We start from the raw sequence: 16,997 nt of genomic DNA on the forward strand, positions 1-16,997 counted from the left end.
ATCTGTAAACAAAAGGACATGTAAAAATGTTAGACAGTTCTTTCTAAATAAAAAGAAATACATATATAAATCTTAGGTGTTAATATTGTTTTTTTATGTATTCTTTTTTTTTTCAGTTTAACAGAGTGGGTGAGCAACAGACATCAGATAATGTGGAGTAGAATGGAAGTTGTGCAAATTGCCTAGATTTATCCAGAATTTTACCTTCCTGTTCATTTGCAAAGTTTAAATAGAATTTCAATGGTTACAAAAAAGATAAAGATATATATATATATTTATTCAAGTAAGACAAATAATGTTGTTTTTTTGTTTTTTTTTTCAACCAAGTATTGTATTTGTATTGCATATGGTCACATTTTTAATGAGCACACTTCACAAAAAATATTTTACATTTATTTTTATTTTTTTAGATTAAGCAAAGTTCTAACTTAAAATTTGTAAAATAAATATAAAAAAAAAGAAAAAGAAAAAAAAAATTATATTTGGAAAAAATAAATTACTCTATTAAAGATATTTTGTTTAGATCAAACTTTTTTGTAAATAATATCTTTTGATTTAAATTTAAAATCGAACTGTTTTCAAACCAATTTCTTTCACTAAAATGTTTTTTTTTTATTTACCGTCTAGACATGAATATTTTGAACACGGCATTAAAAGAAAACCCACATTGAACTTATTATATAACAAATATATGCTGATTAAAGCTATTTTAAGGCAATAACAAAGCTATAAGTTTATTTCTATCAGAAGTTCATTGTTGCTTTCATATATATATATATATATATATATATATATATATATATATATATATATATATATATATATATATATATATATATATATATTCCACATTTAAACCCCATTTGTTATAATAATGACCTTCACTCTTCTGGGAAGATGGTCCACAAGATTTTGGAGTGTGCTTGTGGAGATTTGTGATCATTCAACCACAACGGAGTTAGTAAATTCAAGTTAGCTACTGATGTAGGGTGAGGAGGCCTGGGGTTGAGTCAGAATTCCACCAAAGGTATTCAATAGGGCTGAGGTCAGAGCACTATATTAGTTTAGTCAAGATCTTCCACTACAAACCATGTAAAGCATACCTTTATGGAGCTGGCTTTGTGCACAGGGGAACTCTCATGCCGGAACAGGTTTGGGTCTGCTAGTTCAAATGAATCCTATACAAATGTGTGCCTGCAACTTTGTGATAACAGTTTGCTAAGGAAAAACATACGGCTGGAAAAATTCAGATGTCCGAATACTTTTACCCACTGTGAAAGAGATTTTTTGCAGAGTAAACAATTTTAGCTTCACCTTTCACACATACAGTACCACACGTTTAGTCACATGGTTTCACACCCAATAAGGTGGAACCCGGAGACACACACACACACACACACACACACAAAGCATTCCCAAGCAAATGGTTGTTTTTCGAAAACAGGGTTTTAATTTAGTTAACATTCATGAGAAATAGCACAAATAAACAAAACCAGGGCTGGAGTTCAGAACAGGTACACCAGACACGCCATATTCCAGCTGTACAACACCGAAGCACCACCACAAGCCTTTACAGTTCACCACCTTCATCTGTGCAAGCATCGAAGGAGTCTGTCGACAGTTCACAATTATTAATTCCACAAGATGTAAAGAAAAACGGTGGAATGCTGAAAATAAAGTAAAACAAAACGAAAAACAGATAAAGAGAGAGAGAGAGAGAGAGAGAGAGAGAGAAAGAGAGAGAGAGAGAGAGAGAGAGAGAAAGAGATCAGCAGGGTTGACCTACAATGCATTCTTCATCCATGACATCCAACATGGACATGAATAAGAACCAGACTTAAAACAGGACACAGAACTTCCTATATTTTGGATAAAAAATCTGAGTCACTAGGACTCCCGTAACTGTACGCACACGTTAGCAAACCCGGGGATAACCAAATATTTTCAATTTAGCATTATTAGGATGTTTCAGAAACAAGAATGGTTAGTGGTGTATACGCTACACCTGCTACAATGCAGATTAGGCTTAGCTCAGTAGAAAAACACCACTCTGAATACACAACCTGCAGCATTACTGGGACCAGGAGTGAAGCAGTGCACTGACGTAACAGAAGTGCAACCACATGGCAGAAGTACTGATCTCTGACCTAATACATTCAGAACTTTGCATTAAACAGGAAACATGCACACTTTTCAATAAAGTACACACAGAATTCCTAAATCTGATTTGTTTAGAAGTCAACTCGTTTTCTGTAACAGCAGCTCTGATGTGAGTTCTGACATAATGAGAGAAAAAAATGGATCTTATGCTTTCTGCTATGAGATGTTTAAAATGTTTTACATTTTTTGTAGGAATTTTTTTAGTGCTTTGTACACTGACATTTTAGCAAACGATAGAAAGAACAATTCGCTAATATTTCCTCATTATGACATTATTGATAATTTGGCTTCTTTCTAGAAATAAACAAACAAAAGTAAAATCATCTATTACTTTTAAAAGCTTTAAATGTGTAAAAATATATTAAAAAAAAAAAAGTGCTGTTATTTTAAACAATCTAAACATAAAACATTTTTACCTTTAACTTTAAATTTAATTAATTGGTTTATTAAAAATGCAACAATTTGTTTATTATTTAATCTTTGAGATAATAAAGAAAAATAGTATTTGAATTTGTCTACATTCAAGATTAGATCACCTGACTTTTGCAGTTAAATAAGTAAAGCTGAACTGCAAATAAATTAATATATCAGGCTTAAAACCAGTTTAACTTAATTTTTTCTTTCCTTAAAAAAAAAAAAAACGAATAAAAGAATACCTTCAAATATACTAAGCTAAAGCTTAACTTTTTTTTACTTCATTGCTTATTTTCAAAAAGAAGCCTCATCTGCCTTTAAAATAAGAAACGCATTAGAAATCTTAAATAAGTGAAACAGGGTTCTTACCTTATGATCATAAAATAATGTCATTCTGGGAAAAATTAGACAACGTTGCATTTCACGTTTTTTTTTTTTATGTTAAATATTAAGCATTACATTTTAAAAGTAAGCAGATTCCTCTAGAAAGATTACAAGTGAATAAATACGATTGCTGAACTTTGCCTTTTTAACCAAGATTTTCTTATTCTACAGCCAAATAATTTGGTTAAAAAAAAACAAAAATAACGCCACTTATATGGACAAATGTATTGGACACCTGCTTCTTCCTGACACATGTGGTTTTTACCTTAAACTCTAAACATGGAATAGCTTTTATTTGTCACATATACATTACAGCACAGTGAAATTCGTTCTTCGCATATCCCAGCTTGCTCAAAAGCGTCCCTGGAGCACAGAGGGTTCAGGGCCTTACTCAAGGGCCCGTGTGTGGCAGCTTGGCAATACCAGTGCTTGAACCCCCGACCTTCCAATCAGTAACCCAGCACCTTATCCACTGAGCTATTTTGTGAGTTGCTCCTGGTTCCATAATCTCAAATGACTGCATAAAGGACATTGCTTATAATCTAGTTCTCACTCTCCAGTGTTTTTTTAAGATCACACTCTTAAAGTCACACAAATGAGGATGGGTTCCCCTTTTGAGTCTGGTTCCCTTTCAAGGTTTCTTCCTCATAACATCTAAGGGAGCTCTTCTTTGCGACAGTCGCCACGGCTGCTCATCAGGGATAAATACACATCGTTCACCTTAACTCAAATTCTGTAAAGCTGCCTGTTGTAAAAAGTGCTATAGAAATAAACTTGACTTGAGCTACCACTCCCATAAGGTTGGAAGCACACAATTGTATAGAATGTCTTGGGGGGCAGTAGCACAAAATTTTCCCTTTACTTGAAATAGGAGACGCAAACCTGTTCTAGCATTATAACACCCTATGCACAAAGCCAGTTCCATAAAGAAATGCTTTCGGGAAGATCTTAAATGAGACCTGCTATAGAGATCTGACCGACCTCAACCCTGCTGAACTTTTGGGATCAACTTGAACACACAGCACCCCAGACCTCGAGGGAAATATCAAGGTCCGTGACGTCGGAGTGACGTGGGGCCGCCTTCCTGTGGGCTCACCACCTGCAAGAGGGACCGTAAGGGACGGTGCTGTGAGGATTGGGCAGCAGTCGAAGGCGGGGGCCTGCTTAGACTGCTGCCCCCGCGACCCGAATTACGGATAAGCGGGAGAAAATGAATGAATGAATAATCGTTCAGAAATACACAGAAAATCTTATGGCCACAAGGTGTCCACAAACATTTGTCCATATAAGTAGAATATCTTATATTTGGGTAATATTGTAATCTTGTTATAATCTAATTATAATAGGAAACACTAAACAGATATTGCTGTATTCAAAAGATCATTTAAATGTCTTTTTTTCTTTTTAGTGAACGGGACGCTGCTTTGTGGATGTAATCGTTGGCGAACTGAAATAAACACTGCTATTGGAAAGTAATTGACTTTCGGAGTGAGAATATAACACACTGTGTATACTGCTGAACTGTTAGCTGGTATTATAATAGGCAGATTCATAGCATATCATACAGCATAGCGGAGAGCTATACCACAAGCAGGTTAAAGGCAGTATCCCTGCTTCCATTAAAATCGGTGAATGTTTACGATGAATCGTGAATAAAAAAAAACCTGTGTGCTTTAGGAACAGCGTCTCACTTCGGTACGTGTATTAAAGCATCGTTTTTTTGTACGCTGTAGGTCGATACACAAGACACAAACGTCACAGCGAAATACAGAGGCTGAAAACGGAAGCCGGAGACGCTACAGATCATAAAGTCGAGGATGATGGATTTATTATGAATAAGTACGGAGCATCTGGTAACATTTGGGATCAGTGTTTGTAACAGCAGTCAGTTCCTGCTGCACTGGAACGACAGAAAAAAAAAGACGACAACGTTTCAGGTTACTGTTCGCCTCGGAATTTACGATATACTCTAATACGCACACGCAAACAAACACACACACACTCACACGAACAGTGCAAATCAGCTTTTTTTCCCCTCTTTCTCATCCTTACACTTGACGATACACACAGAAAATAACAGTAACAGTTAGGGAGTGTTGGTTTCTGTGCAATGAAGTCCTTCTCTGTCCCAATGTCAGCTTTGCTCTATGCCTCGTTTGTTTCCTCGCGTCATCTCGTTTTTGTTTTCTGTCCCTCTTTTTCTGTGTCTCTGTATCCCTCTTACTATTTATACAGGCTCATGGTGGGGCTCTGGTACATGCACATGTAAGCGTCGCAGAGCAGGCGCCGTGCGTAGCCCTGGATGTTTTTAGGGTCGAGGGCGTGAAGCTCTTCAGGGGTCATTTTCAGGTACGCTCCCACTTCAGGACACGGGGACACCTGCGGGATGTTAAAACCGTTCTGGCCACCTGTATACACACACACACACACACACACACACACACACACACACACACACACACACACACACACACACACACACACAGTGAGAGTGAGTGACAGAAATTTGATATTTGTAAATGGATGTAACTAATTCTCTCCCTCTTTGTATATAACATTCTCACAGTTGAGAGCAAACGTGTGCACACCCTGACTTTTAACTAAAGCAACTAATACATGACATTTGACAAGCAATAACATTTAGCAGTAATTAATGGATTTTGAATTATATTTCATTCCACCTGCTTCTAAGAACATGTCTGTTGCAAATCATGCTGATTTATTTTATTTTTTTACTTTCACACTTTTTTTTTTACCAGTGTGTTTTTGTAGAAGTTTTTTTTTCCTTAATTTGGTCCTGCCTTTGTGCTTGTTATCCTCTAATATATTCTATTTTTGGTAAATCTCTCGTCTGCGAGAGTTCGAATCTATTTTTTTTTTAAGGTGATGTAGACTGTTTTAAATCATTACACACCTTAATGAGGCGCATTCGAATAAACAACCCAAAACAGTTTACCACAAACTTTTAAGCTTGCTAACAAATATTCAGACTTTGATGCAGTAGCTTCGGGAATTGTGCTGTTACAGGGGTTCAACTTATGGTCTTGTCTTAATAATAAATCTAAATTTTAAACTGGGAAAAAAATTAAAATAAGATGTGGTTTTAGACACGGTCAGACGTACACATACACACACAGGTCATTAAGAGCATATATGGGAGATAAGAGATCTATTTCAATCACTACTACAGCAATACTATTACTAAATACGATTTCTCTAAAATAATCAAATATACAGTTTTACAAAATGGAATTATAATTATTATTTGATTAATTATTATCATATATAAAAATGAAATCTAATATAAAGAGAGTCCAGTTCGACGTGCACTCAAGAACACCGTCTGCATGCCCAAGTTATTAAAACAAATGTCATCCAAAAAAAAATATTCCTAAAAAGATAAAGTTGTACTAAATGTTTGGCTAAAACTGACTGCAATCACTAAAGATATCAGAGATGATTTTGAAACGGCATACCATCTCGGTCGGCCATGCTGTCGAAGAAGAGCCAGGAGGTTGGAGCTGAGCCGTATTTAACGAAAGCCACATAGTGGCTGGTCTCGATGCAGAGCACGGCGAACAGCTCCATCTGCTGCAGAGGGAATGAAGCTTGTCTCCACGAGCCCTCCTGAAGCTCTTTAGGTAGCGAGAGTTTACTGTAGCGGTGACTCTTACGCCGTGGATGCAGATGCACCTTCAATCCAACAATAAAATACACACACACCAATAACTAAAATAGAAGAAGCACGCAGAGAAATTATGCATAACAGTGTAAAAAACTTTCTGTGAGGAAATGTAACTGGAAAATTATTTCTAAAGTCATCTATTTTAAAATGTGGCACTGCTGATATTAAAATGAAAAGTATAGAATATATCATGATTTGTAGGCAATGTCAATGTATTATTTACCTGAAAAAGTGTATAAAAATGTAATACACACACACACACACACAGAAGGTAAAAAAAATAAAAAAAATAAATAAAATGTAAGTACCTCGTTATTTATGTCAGTTTTGGTACGGTTAAGTAGAAAAATGCAAAACAAAATAGTTTACCGTTGTTTTATGTTTTAATGCAGTTTATTATTATTAACATTTGTAAACAACAGTTTTAAATACAATGCCTACTTGGTTAAAGAATATATAAAACAATAAATTATTTTATACAAATAAACTTGAATAAATCATATTAATGAAGTACACTTTAGTATATAGTTTAATTTAAATAAACAATTAAATTGGCACAAATTACCGGTATAGTAATTAAATATTAAGTGTGTGTGAATGTGTGTTTTTTATTTAGGGTTTTATTTTCTAAAAATATGATCTACTTAACTGTTCCACTTATTTCAGCAGACTTACTAACTTGACTAACAAATGTCTTTATTCCTTCCATCCTTTATTTTTTCACTCTCTTGATATGTGGAATTGTCAGGATTTTCTCCTTTTAAAGATTCTTGTAGCTGGACATAAAACGATAATGAATCCATAGCGCTACGGTTAGCTGCTAGCCACTTCCCGCTAGCGCTATGGATTCTATAGTGTTTTCATGCATGCGTGAAACAAATCGTATTTCCGGTATTAAGTGAGTATGTGTGTATGTATGTGTGTGTGTGTGTGTGTGTGTGTGTGTGTCTGTGTATATGTTTATGTGTATATAATAAGCTTAAAAATTTTTTTTTGCATGAAAACAACATTTCTGAGGTTGATTGTCAAAAAACTGCATCATTCTTTAAACAGTCTGCTTCATCACAATGTATATGTACAAATAACTTTTACACAACAGTGTCAAACATTTCAGTTTTTTTTTTATTATTATTACATTATAACTAGTACCACATTTATCTAATAATAATAATAATAATAATAAAATGCACACTCTTGGTATACTCGAAAACTGCATGAATAAGCAGGTGTTCCCAGTAAAATGAGCAGTTTATATACAAATACCTTTTAAATCTATACTTCAAAAGACTTTTAGAATGTTATAGTGTTTCAGCGATACAGCCGCAAAGACTGTAGAAGAGTCTCCATCTAGTGTTCATGATAAATACTACAAACTACAATAGCAGAAAATTATGTGATGGGGTGTGTGCGATATGACACCGTGAACGTGTGCGTGTGTTTTACCTGTGTATTGCACTTTTCGCAGAACTGCTTAATCTTTCCCGCTGTGATGTCAGAATCCTCGTAACACTCCCTGCACTCGTACAGAGCTAACCCACCACAGATGCGGCACTCTCTGGGGGCTGAAAATCGCACACAGACACACATATACATTAATTTTTTACATTTACAGAATTTGTCAGATGGCCTTTATCCTGAGCAACTTATTTTCTGCTTTGTAACGTCATTTCCGACCTTGAACTAAGAAACGCCCACTACTTGGAAATTCAGGACAGCCTGCAAAACCACGCGTTCAGCCAGTGCTGCCAAATCAGCTGCTCACAGCATCAACAGTATTTCTTACCTTTAAATGTGAATTAAAAAAAGATAAATCACATTTTTTTTCCGAACGGGTAACTCCTTGTGCCAACCCACCCCCTGGCCATGTTCACTTAACTCCGCCCCAGGGATCTACGGTGGCCTGTAATGGGCCTATTGACAAGTAGCAGATTCATCCAAACACACAAAAAAGAAATCATTCCAGACAGGAAGTCGGTTTTCCAAACATGTTTTCTCAGCCACTTACTGCTTAAAGTCCTTACATCATAGCTAAGGCCATTATTCCGTTATCATGCGCTACATATCTTGCAGGTAATTTGTACAAGTAAGAAATAAAAATACAGGGTGTCACAGAAGTCTGCATTGGTGTACACTTTTTAGCAAAATCTTTTCCAAAATAGTTGCTATTAGATTAACAGGAAACGCGAGGCTGTCACCAAACTGGAAGCCAAAAAAAAAGGCATGCAAAGGATGTTTTGTACAAAAAAAACCTCTGCATTTTGGCTAAAAGGTGTTCAATTCCATACAAAAGTATTTGGATGACTGACTTTTCCATCCATATATGGTTCCATCCACACATACGTCCCCAAACTGTTACTACTGTACAAAGCAGGAGGCACCCAGTTTTATAGGATAATTAATTAAGATTAACTATAATTAGGAGACCCAAACCTGTTCCAGCATTAAAATGCCCCTTGGCACAAATCCAGCTATAGGAAGTGAGCTATGAAGCAAGCTACATGGATTGTAGTGAAAGATCTTGAGTGGCCTAATACAGAGCTCTGATCTCAACCCTACTGAACACTTTTGGGATGAATAGGAATGCTACATGAGTACATGACATTACAAACACCCTTGTGGCTGAATGAGCACAAATATCCACAAACACACTCCGAAATCTAGTGGCACAAGTGTGGATTAAGACCTTCAAAAAATCTTATCTGGCATCCACAAACTTTTGTCCATATAGTGTATGTACTGTATGGAGACTATTGCATTTTTAAATAAGTTATAGTGTATATACAATAGGAGTGTAACAGGACACGTTTTCGTGCCGAAATTGTTTGGTACAGGGCTTCAATCCTTTTTTTTTTACGTGGAACATAGTTCATATCTGAGTTCCCTCAGGAACATATTAAGGGGCGGACCGCAAGTGTGTTTAGTCACTGCCTCGCACTTTAAGTAAATTTTTTAAATTACTATTATTATTAAACTTGAAGACATGCACAAGAATGCAGGTATTAAAAGAAACTAGAGTTAGCACAGTGTCACCGTGGCTTCTCACTAAGTACCGGAAATAATATTTGTTTTGCATGAAAACGCTAAAGAATCCACAGTGCTAGCATTAGCCGCTAACTAGGAAGTGGCTGCCGGCTAATGCTAGCAATATGGATTCTTTAATGTTTTATGTCCAGCTGTAAGCTGAAAATCCTGACAATTCCACATATTAAGAAAGTGAATGAATGAAGGATGGAAGGAATAAAGACATTTGTTAAAGTCTGCTACAATAAGTAAAACAGTTAAGTAGATCATATCTTTAGAAAATAAAACCTTAAATGTAAAACACACACACCCACTTACATACACTAAACTATTGAATTAAACTTTTCCATTTATTTAACTGTATTTTAATATTTGTGCCAAGTTAATTGATTACTGAATTTAATTGATTTAAAAAAGTGCATTGAATTTATAATTAGATTTATTCTCATTTTATTTTTCATAAAATATTATTTATTATTTTATCATTTAATTTAAAATTGGTTTAAAAATGTAAACTGTTCAAATGTTGAGGATCGCAAACGTTAATAATGATAAATTGCGTTAATTATAAAAACGACAAGCAATTTTATGTTTTGCTTTTGTTTCCCCGAAACGTATCGAAATCGAACCCAACCATGACTTTAAAACTCGGGTATGTACCGAACCGTGAATTTTGTGTACCGTTACACCAGTAATATACACTGTTTTAGTGCTAAAACAGTCAATTCGGAGACAGTAGATAAAACTAGAACACTGACTATACAGGTCACAGTTTTGAGAGGGGTTACTATGAATCGCAGTTAGCCAGCAAACTTGTGGTCAAAAAAAAAGAAAAACATGAACAAGTGTTGTTTTTCTTTACACGTTGTAGTTTGTATGTACAGAAGATAATGCTGCACCTCAGACTTTGTACTTCCCATGTAAATCAAATGCAGCATTAGAGACACATTATAGATCAAAAAACACAATATAATATAAAGAATGTACTACTGGGCTGTGAACCAAGACAGTATATAATGTACAGATTTAAAAGTAAATAACTGTCCTTTGGCGACTTACTGTCTTCCAGAAGATCTGTGATGTCCAGCTCCAGAGACGGGAAAATCTTATTATACATCTTAAAGTCCTTCCCAAAGCGAGGCATCTGGATAATGAGGCACGAAGGAGCCTAGAAGAGAAACGACCACTTTCAGTACTATAATGTGCTGTGTGTGTGTGTGTGTGTGTGTGTGTGCGCATGCGCATGTTCACCTCAGCAAACTTGAGGTCACTATTGATGAAGGACCACTCCAGCAGTTGTTGACTGGTCGGCACAAGCACTTTATCCTTTTTATCCATGAAGATCTGGTAGAAGTAACAGTCCTGGACTTTCTGGCCAGCAGAACTGTCAAGTGTGTATACACACACACACACACACACACACACACACACACACACACACACACACACAAACACCTTTAACTGTAAAGCAATGATCACACAGTGTCCAATGTAAAGTTACACTATAAAAAGTATTCACACCATAGCTAAAGCTCCATTCCTATTGGTCTGATCCCAGTACAGGAGATCCATTTTCAGTGGTGGCATGAGCTCATATTAATTCCTCTCCTTCTAATTCAAGTTTGAATATTTACACATTTATTTTAAACAATATTGTTATGGTATATATGTTTTCTGTGGTGTGATCTTTAAATCATTTATGGAAGGAGTCTCCAGTGTCAGATTTCTCGGTAACATGAAGAAAAAGGGGGGGGGGGGGGAGTCTAGTGAGGGAACAAGTGTTTATAGCTGCAGCCAGGGTTTCTATACATTTTTTCAAATTAAAATTCCACTTTTCCAGACTCAAATTTTTTAAGCGCATTCTTAACATCTGAAATAATGATTTAAAATTCCAACTATATGAATCAGAATCCCGGACGTTTTCGATGTGTTTAGTCACATGGTCTGAGGGGAGCTGGCAACCGCTGCCTTACAACATAACAACCAATCACAGCAGATCTTTTTGACTTTGGCCGTCCGTCTACAGTGAAATGCTGTTTTTCAATCAGCGAAAACGTAGCTTTATAAAAACTATTTCTCCAAAGTTAAGTAAGTGGTTTTCACTGAAACGGAGGCTTTCGAAAACTATGGCACTATGAAAGTAATCAAACGGCAGGAGGAAATGACGCAGGTCGAAGTCTTACATTTAGCTTGTGTGCCGTTGAGGGACATAACCGTTTTTAGATGTTGCAGTGTGAATGAGCAACTTTTAGGAAATAAATGAAAACTTAAGTGTAGCGTTTTTAGAACGCAGTTTTCAAACGTATCCGGATTAGTAAAGTTGTAGCCTTTGTTTTAAAAATAATATATATATATATATATATATATATATATATATATATATATATATATATATATATATATATATATATATATATATATATATATATATAAAGAATTTTATTTATAAAACAAATGCAACAACTTATATATTTATATATATATATATATATATATATATATATATATATATATATATATATATATATATATATATATATATATATATATATATATATTAATTTTTTTTTTTATTATTATTATTATTATTTTTTATTTTATTTTTTTTATTCTTACTTTTATATTTTAGACACAAATATGGCAATTGTATGGAAACAAATATTTTCCAATTTTTTTTTTCCATATTAATCCAGACCTGGAAATCACTCAAATCAAATTCCCTATTTTTTGGAACCCTGTGCTACGCTATGAAAGATCATATAAACTTGCTTCATGGATGTTCCACACCATTGAATACACATTTATTTTTATTTAAATTAATTTATTAATACTATAAACAAATAAAAAGCAAACTAAAAAATTATTTACCATTAGTAATTAGTTTTCACAGTTATTAACAAAACTCATGTAAATTATTCACTTGTGTTTTGTTTTGCAAAAAAACTGAAGCCACAAGTTCTGAACTTGAAGGAGGAAGTAAACGTGACTTTTTGCCACCAGTTTAACATTTAGACAGACTTTAAAAAAAAGTAAATAAATAATAAAAAATGTTTTTTAAGATGGCTAAATCATTAACATAAATGCATGCAATTAGTTTTTCTTACATATGCAAATCTGCTACAGTATTTCTGCCTGATCTCCTGAAATACATGTCAACAGTTTGTGTGTATAAGTGTGTGTAAATGTGTGTAAATGTGTTGAATATCGCAAGTTTATCAAACCAAAAAAAAATAAAAAATCCAGTCTTACCGTAGTTTAAGCAGAGGGTCGACCCTCAGGATGTGGTGAAACAGGATGTTGAGAAACTCTTCAGGATCTGTAAGAAGGAACAAAAAATACAAAAATGACTACACAATATTAGGTTCACTGCACGTCATTTTACTGCCAGTAGGAGGCGGCATGTTCCTATCATCTGACGGACGATACTGATCAGTGTGCTAAGAAGTTCGGGTCATTAGCGGTTATTAAGGTAATGAAAGATTATTAACTTACAATCAAACAGAGTTCAGCTTTGCATAATTAAACAAAAGTGTATGTGACCATGATGAGAGTGGGACATCTAAGCTACCTTTCTCCTCAGACGTGAATCCTGATGCAGCTTCCACTTTCTCTAGAATTCTTCGCAATTTCATGATCTTAGTTGCGCAGACATAACCATGACTAATAAACAGAAACAATTTGTATGATGAATTTTTGGTGGTAGTAAAGAAGGAAAAAGTATAAAATGCATGTGCTGGTATGTGAGACTCACATCCGCAGTGGGTTGACTATCTCAGTGCGTAACAGCTCCTGTGTCTCCAGGTAATATTCTACATCAGTCTTAGACTTCGGCCTCAGTAACACTGTGTCCAACACTGAGCTAAACGAGAACAGACTGAGAAGAGAAGAGAAGAGAAGAGAAGAGAAGAGAAGAGAAGAGAAGAGAAGAGAAGAGAAGAGAAGAGAAGAGAAGAGAAGAGAAGAATAGTGGAGGTGAGGAGGAAAAACAGGAGAGGAGAGAAAGAAGAGAGGGAGTGGGATTGGAGAAAAGCAGAGGAAAGGAGACGAGACCAAATGAGACGAGAAGAGAAACGATCAAAAAAAGACAAAAGATTGACAAAAGGCATAAAACAATTCATTTTAAAAACATTTTTAAAAAGGAAAATATAAAAGAATAGAAAATAAAGATCAGTGCAAAACAAAAAGAAATAATAAAAGGAGCAAGAGAACAAATAGAAGTCAAAATTTTATATTTTATATACACAGACACACACACACACACAGAGTATATATGTATATGTGTGTGTATGCGTGGTAAAAGAGTGCTGCAGTGAGTGTGTGTGTACCAGAAGAGTGTTGAATCCAAGTAACAGGAGTTATAGTGGCCCTGAATGCCTTTTTTCTTCCCGATCATCACATCCAGGCCATCACTCTCTGTACGAGGAGGAGTGTTCTCATTTACCACCTCGCTCAGGTAACCTCCAAATGCTACCACACACACACAAACATTGAACAAAAAATAAAAGTGTGTTAATAAAGGTTAACATTCTCTATGCTTCTGTTTTGTTGTATAGCAGGTGTGTGTGTGTGTGTGTGTGTGTGTGTGTGTGTGTGTGTGTGTGTGTGTGTGTGTGTTACAATACCTATAGAATTGCAGCGTTCGATTGGATTAGGAGAATGGTGTTGTGAGGGGAAACGAGAATCTGGTCGGCAGCATTTCAGTTTCACAAACAAAGCTTTCTTTGGAGGACAGGTAAAGTAGCGTGTGCCTTTAAAAGTACCGTCAGTGCATCCTACACACTCCTCTTCCTGTAAAAACACACACATGCATCGTGTACAGCACAAGACTTTTGTAGTCAGGATAAGCAGGTTATGGGATGCCAATAATAATAATAACAACAATAACAACAACAACAACAACAACAACAACAACGTATCCATACAGTATCTCACAAAAGTGAGTGAACCCCTCACATTCCAGCAAACATTGCTCAAGGAACAATATTACAGAATTGAAACTTGGATATAGTTTCGAGTAGTCAATGTGCAGCTTGTATAGCAGTACAGATTTACTGGCCTCTAAAAATAACTCAACATACACCCATTATTGTCTAAATTACTGGCAACAAACGTGAATACACCCTGTGGACATGTCCAAAGTGTCAATATTTTGTGTGAGCACTATTGGCTTAATCCTCCTGGGGATGGACTTCACCAGAGCTGCACAGGTTGTTGCTGGGATCCTCTTCCACTCCTCCATAATGACCTCACAAAGCTGACTCAATAGGGTTCAGGTCTGGAGACATACTTGGCTACTCAATCACATGTTACCATTAGCAAGGCAGTTTTCATCTTAGCAATTTGTTTGGTGATCCCTCGTTGATCCCTCGTTTATCGCGGTGGTTTCGTTCCAAAACCGCGATAAATGAAAAAAACACGATAAAAAGACGGCACCCCAAAAATGCTACTTTATGTATACAGTACTATGTTAACATTTTACTTCATTTTATAACTAATAATTATATTTGTATTAATAAATTTCATTATTTCAACATAAAACTGCATAAAAACAATTTTTTCCGCGAGAGATCGGGAAAATCAGCTAAACAAATAAGTTATATGGCATGTAAATGCAATGCCGGGATAAACCGGGGGCGCGAGATCCGAACCGCAGTAAAGCAGGGCATTACTTTACATGCTGGAATCCAGGTTTCCCCTCAATGGAACACAGATCCCCAGTACCAGCAGCACTCATGCAGCCCCAGACCCTGATGCTACCACCACCATGCTTGACTGAAGGCAAGACACAACTTTCTTAGTTCTCCTCACCAGGGTCCACTTAGTTCACCACACCTACTGGACACCATCTGAGCCAAACAAGTTTACCTTAGTCTCATCAGACCACAGGACATTGTTCCAGAAATTCATGCTCTTGGACTAATTGTCAACAGCATACTGTTTGAGGGCTTTTGAGTCAGCTTTAGAAGAGGCTTTCTTCTGGATGACGTCCATGCAAACTGAAGCCTGTTTCGAGTGGAAGCCGTCTTGGAAAACCTCTGTAGGACCGTGGCCACTGTGGTGTCGATCTTCTTATAGCCTACGCCATCTTTGTGGAACGCAACAATTTTAATTCTCAAATTTTAACTGCTCTAATACAAGATACACAAATTTGTCTGTTATCACTTAGAGTGTACTCTCTTTTGTTGCCAGCTATTTTGACAATAATGGCTGTATGTTGAGTGCTTTTCAGAAAACACTAAATCTATACTGCTATACAAGCTGCACATTGACTACTCTAAAATAAATCCAAGTTTCATTTCTGTAGCATTGTCCCTTTAGAAGATCTACTAAAATGGTTGCTGATGTGAGGGGTGTACTCACTATTTTGTGAGAGACTGTATATTAGAAATATCAATGTAGATAATCTTTTATGTCAATTACTTATTTATTACTGTATAATTATATTACTACTACAACACTGATAAATTACAATCCAACTTTATTCATAACTAATAAACAGACATAATTAAATATTGATTGGAAAATGGATTAGTCACACACACTGACCAGCTCCAGCCCTGCAAGAGAATCCTGTAGTCCAGGGGGCAGACCCACCCAGCGTATCACACCACATAGGGGTGGATTCTCCTTCACCTCTACCAGTGACCCGACCTCTAACCCTGGCTGACCTTTGGGGGGTGATGGTGGCCTTGGAGAGGGAGCTGTCGGTGGGGGCGGAGCCTCCTGCTGTTCTCCCATTACCGATTGGACGGACAGTGAGAGCGGCCCATGGCTCATGCTCCCATTGGGGCCGCTCTTGCGACTCAGGCTGAAGGGCAGTGAGTGGAACTTGTTGTCACTGGACAGCGAGGGGGCGGTGGGTGGAGCTCGGGGTGGTGGCGAGGCCTGGTTGAAGTCGGGAGGCGTTTCGGTCAAGGACTTTGCTGGATCTTCACCCACTGGCAGGTGTGGAGAACAGAGAGGAGTCAATTAACATTCAATTACCAAACCTGGAATATCCATGAATGAGCAATGCATCACTGTGGAAAAGCAGACTTAAAATAAATAATGTAATTTCGGGTTCCTGAACTGTGGAAGTACATTTCTGCCAGGAAGTAAAAAAAAAAAAAAAGTCAGTATTTTTATTAAGCTTTGGCAACAATACGTTGACAGAATTTAATAAAAAATTATCTCAAGTTCCTAAAAGTTTGACTAATTATTCGAGAATTTTCTCAAAGTTCACCGTATCACATATTCCTGACTTATGTTTTTGTTAATTATTCATTCATTCATTCATTCATTCATTTTCTCCCGCTTATCCGTAATTCGGGTCGCGGGGGCAGCAGTCTAAGCA

General features: G+C 36.2%; 1 protein-coding gene across 3 annotated transcripts in view; it reads right to left on the bottom strand.

Annotated features, from left to right (window-relative positions):
• Positions 1-1,427: 1,427 nt before the first annotated feature.
• Positions 1,428-16,997, bottom strand: part of cyld (cylindromatosis (turban tumor syndrome)) — a 32,548-nt gene continuing 16,978 nt past the window's right edge. For 2 of the 3 annotated variants that reach the window (XM_083550851.1, XM_083550850.1), the window contains 12 exons: positions 16,211-16,602; positions 14,287-14,452; positions 13,990-14,131; positions 13,416-13,538; positions 13,233-13,324; positions 12,914-12,980; positions 10,916-11,048; positions 10,724-10,832; positions 8,087-8,205; positions 6,435-6,651; positions 4,153-5,366; positions 1,428-4,084 (listed from right to left, as the gene is read on the bottom strand). In XM_083550851.1, coding sequence (XP_083406977.1) covers positions 5,182-5,366; positions 6,435-6,651; positions 8,087-8,205; positions 10,724-10,832; positions 10,916-11,048; positions 12,914-12,980; positions 13,233-13,324; positions 13,416-13,538; positions 13,990-14,131; positions 14,287-14,452; positions 16,211-16,602 — 1,745 coding nt within the window. In that variant the 3' untranslated portion in view covers positions 1,428-4,084; positions 4,153-5,181. Of the gene's footprint in view, positions 4,085-4,152; positions 5,367-6,434; positions 6,652-8,086; positions 8,206-10,723; positions 10,833-10,915; positions 11,049-12,768; positions 12,805-12,913; positions 12,981-13,232; positions 13,325-13,415; positions 13,539-13,989; positions 14,132-14,286; positions 14,453-16,210; positions 16,603-16,997 lie in introns of all 3 variants that reach the window. The other variant, XM_083550849.1, reaches the window with a different exon arrangement.

The sequence above is a fragment of the Silurus aristotelis genome (genome assembly GCF_946808225.1).
Source record: "Silurus aristotelis genome assembly, chromosome: 9".
NCBI classification, from domain to species: Eukaryota; Metazoa; Chordata; class Actinopteri; order Siluriformes; family Siluridae; genus Silurus; species Silurus aristotelis.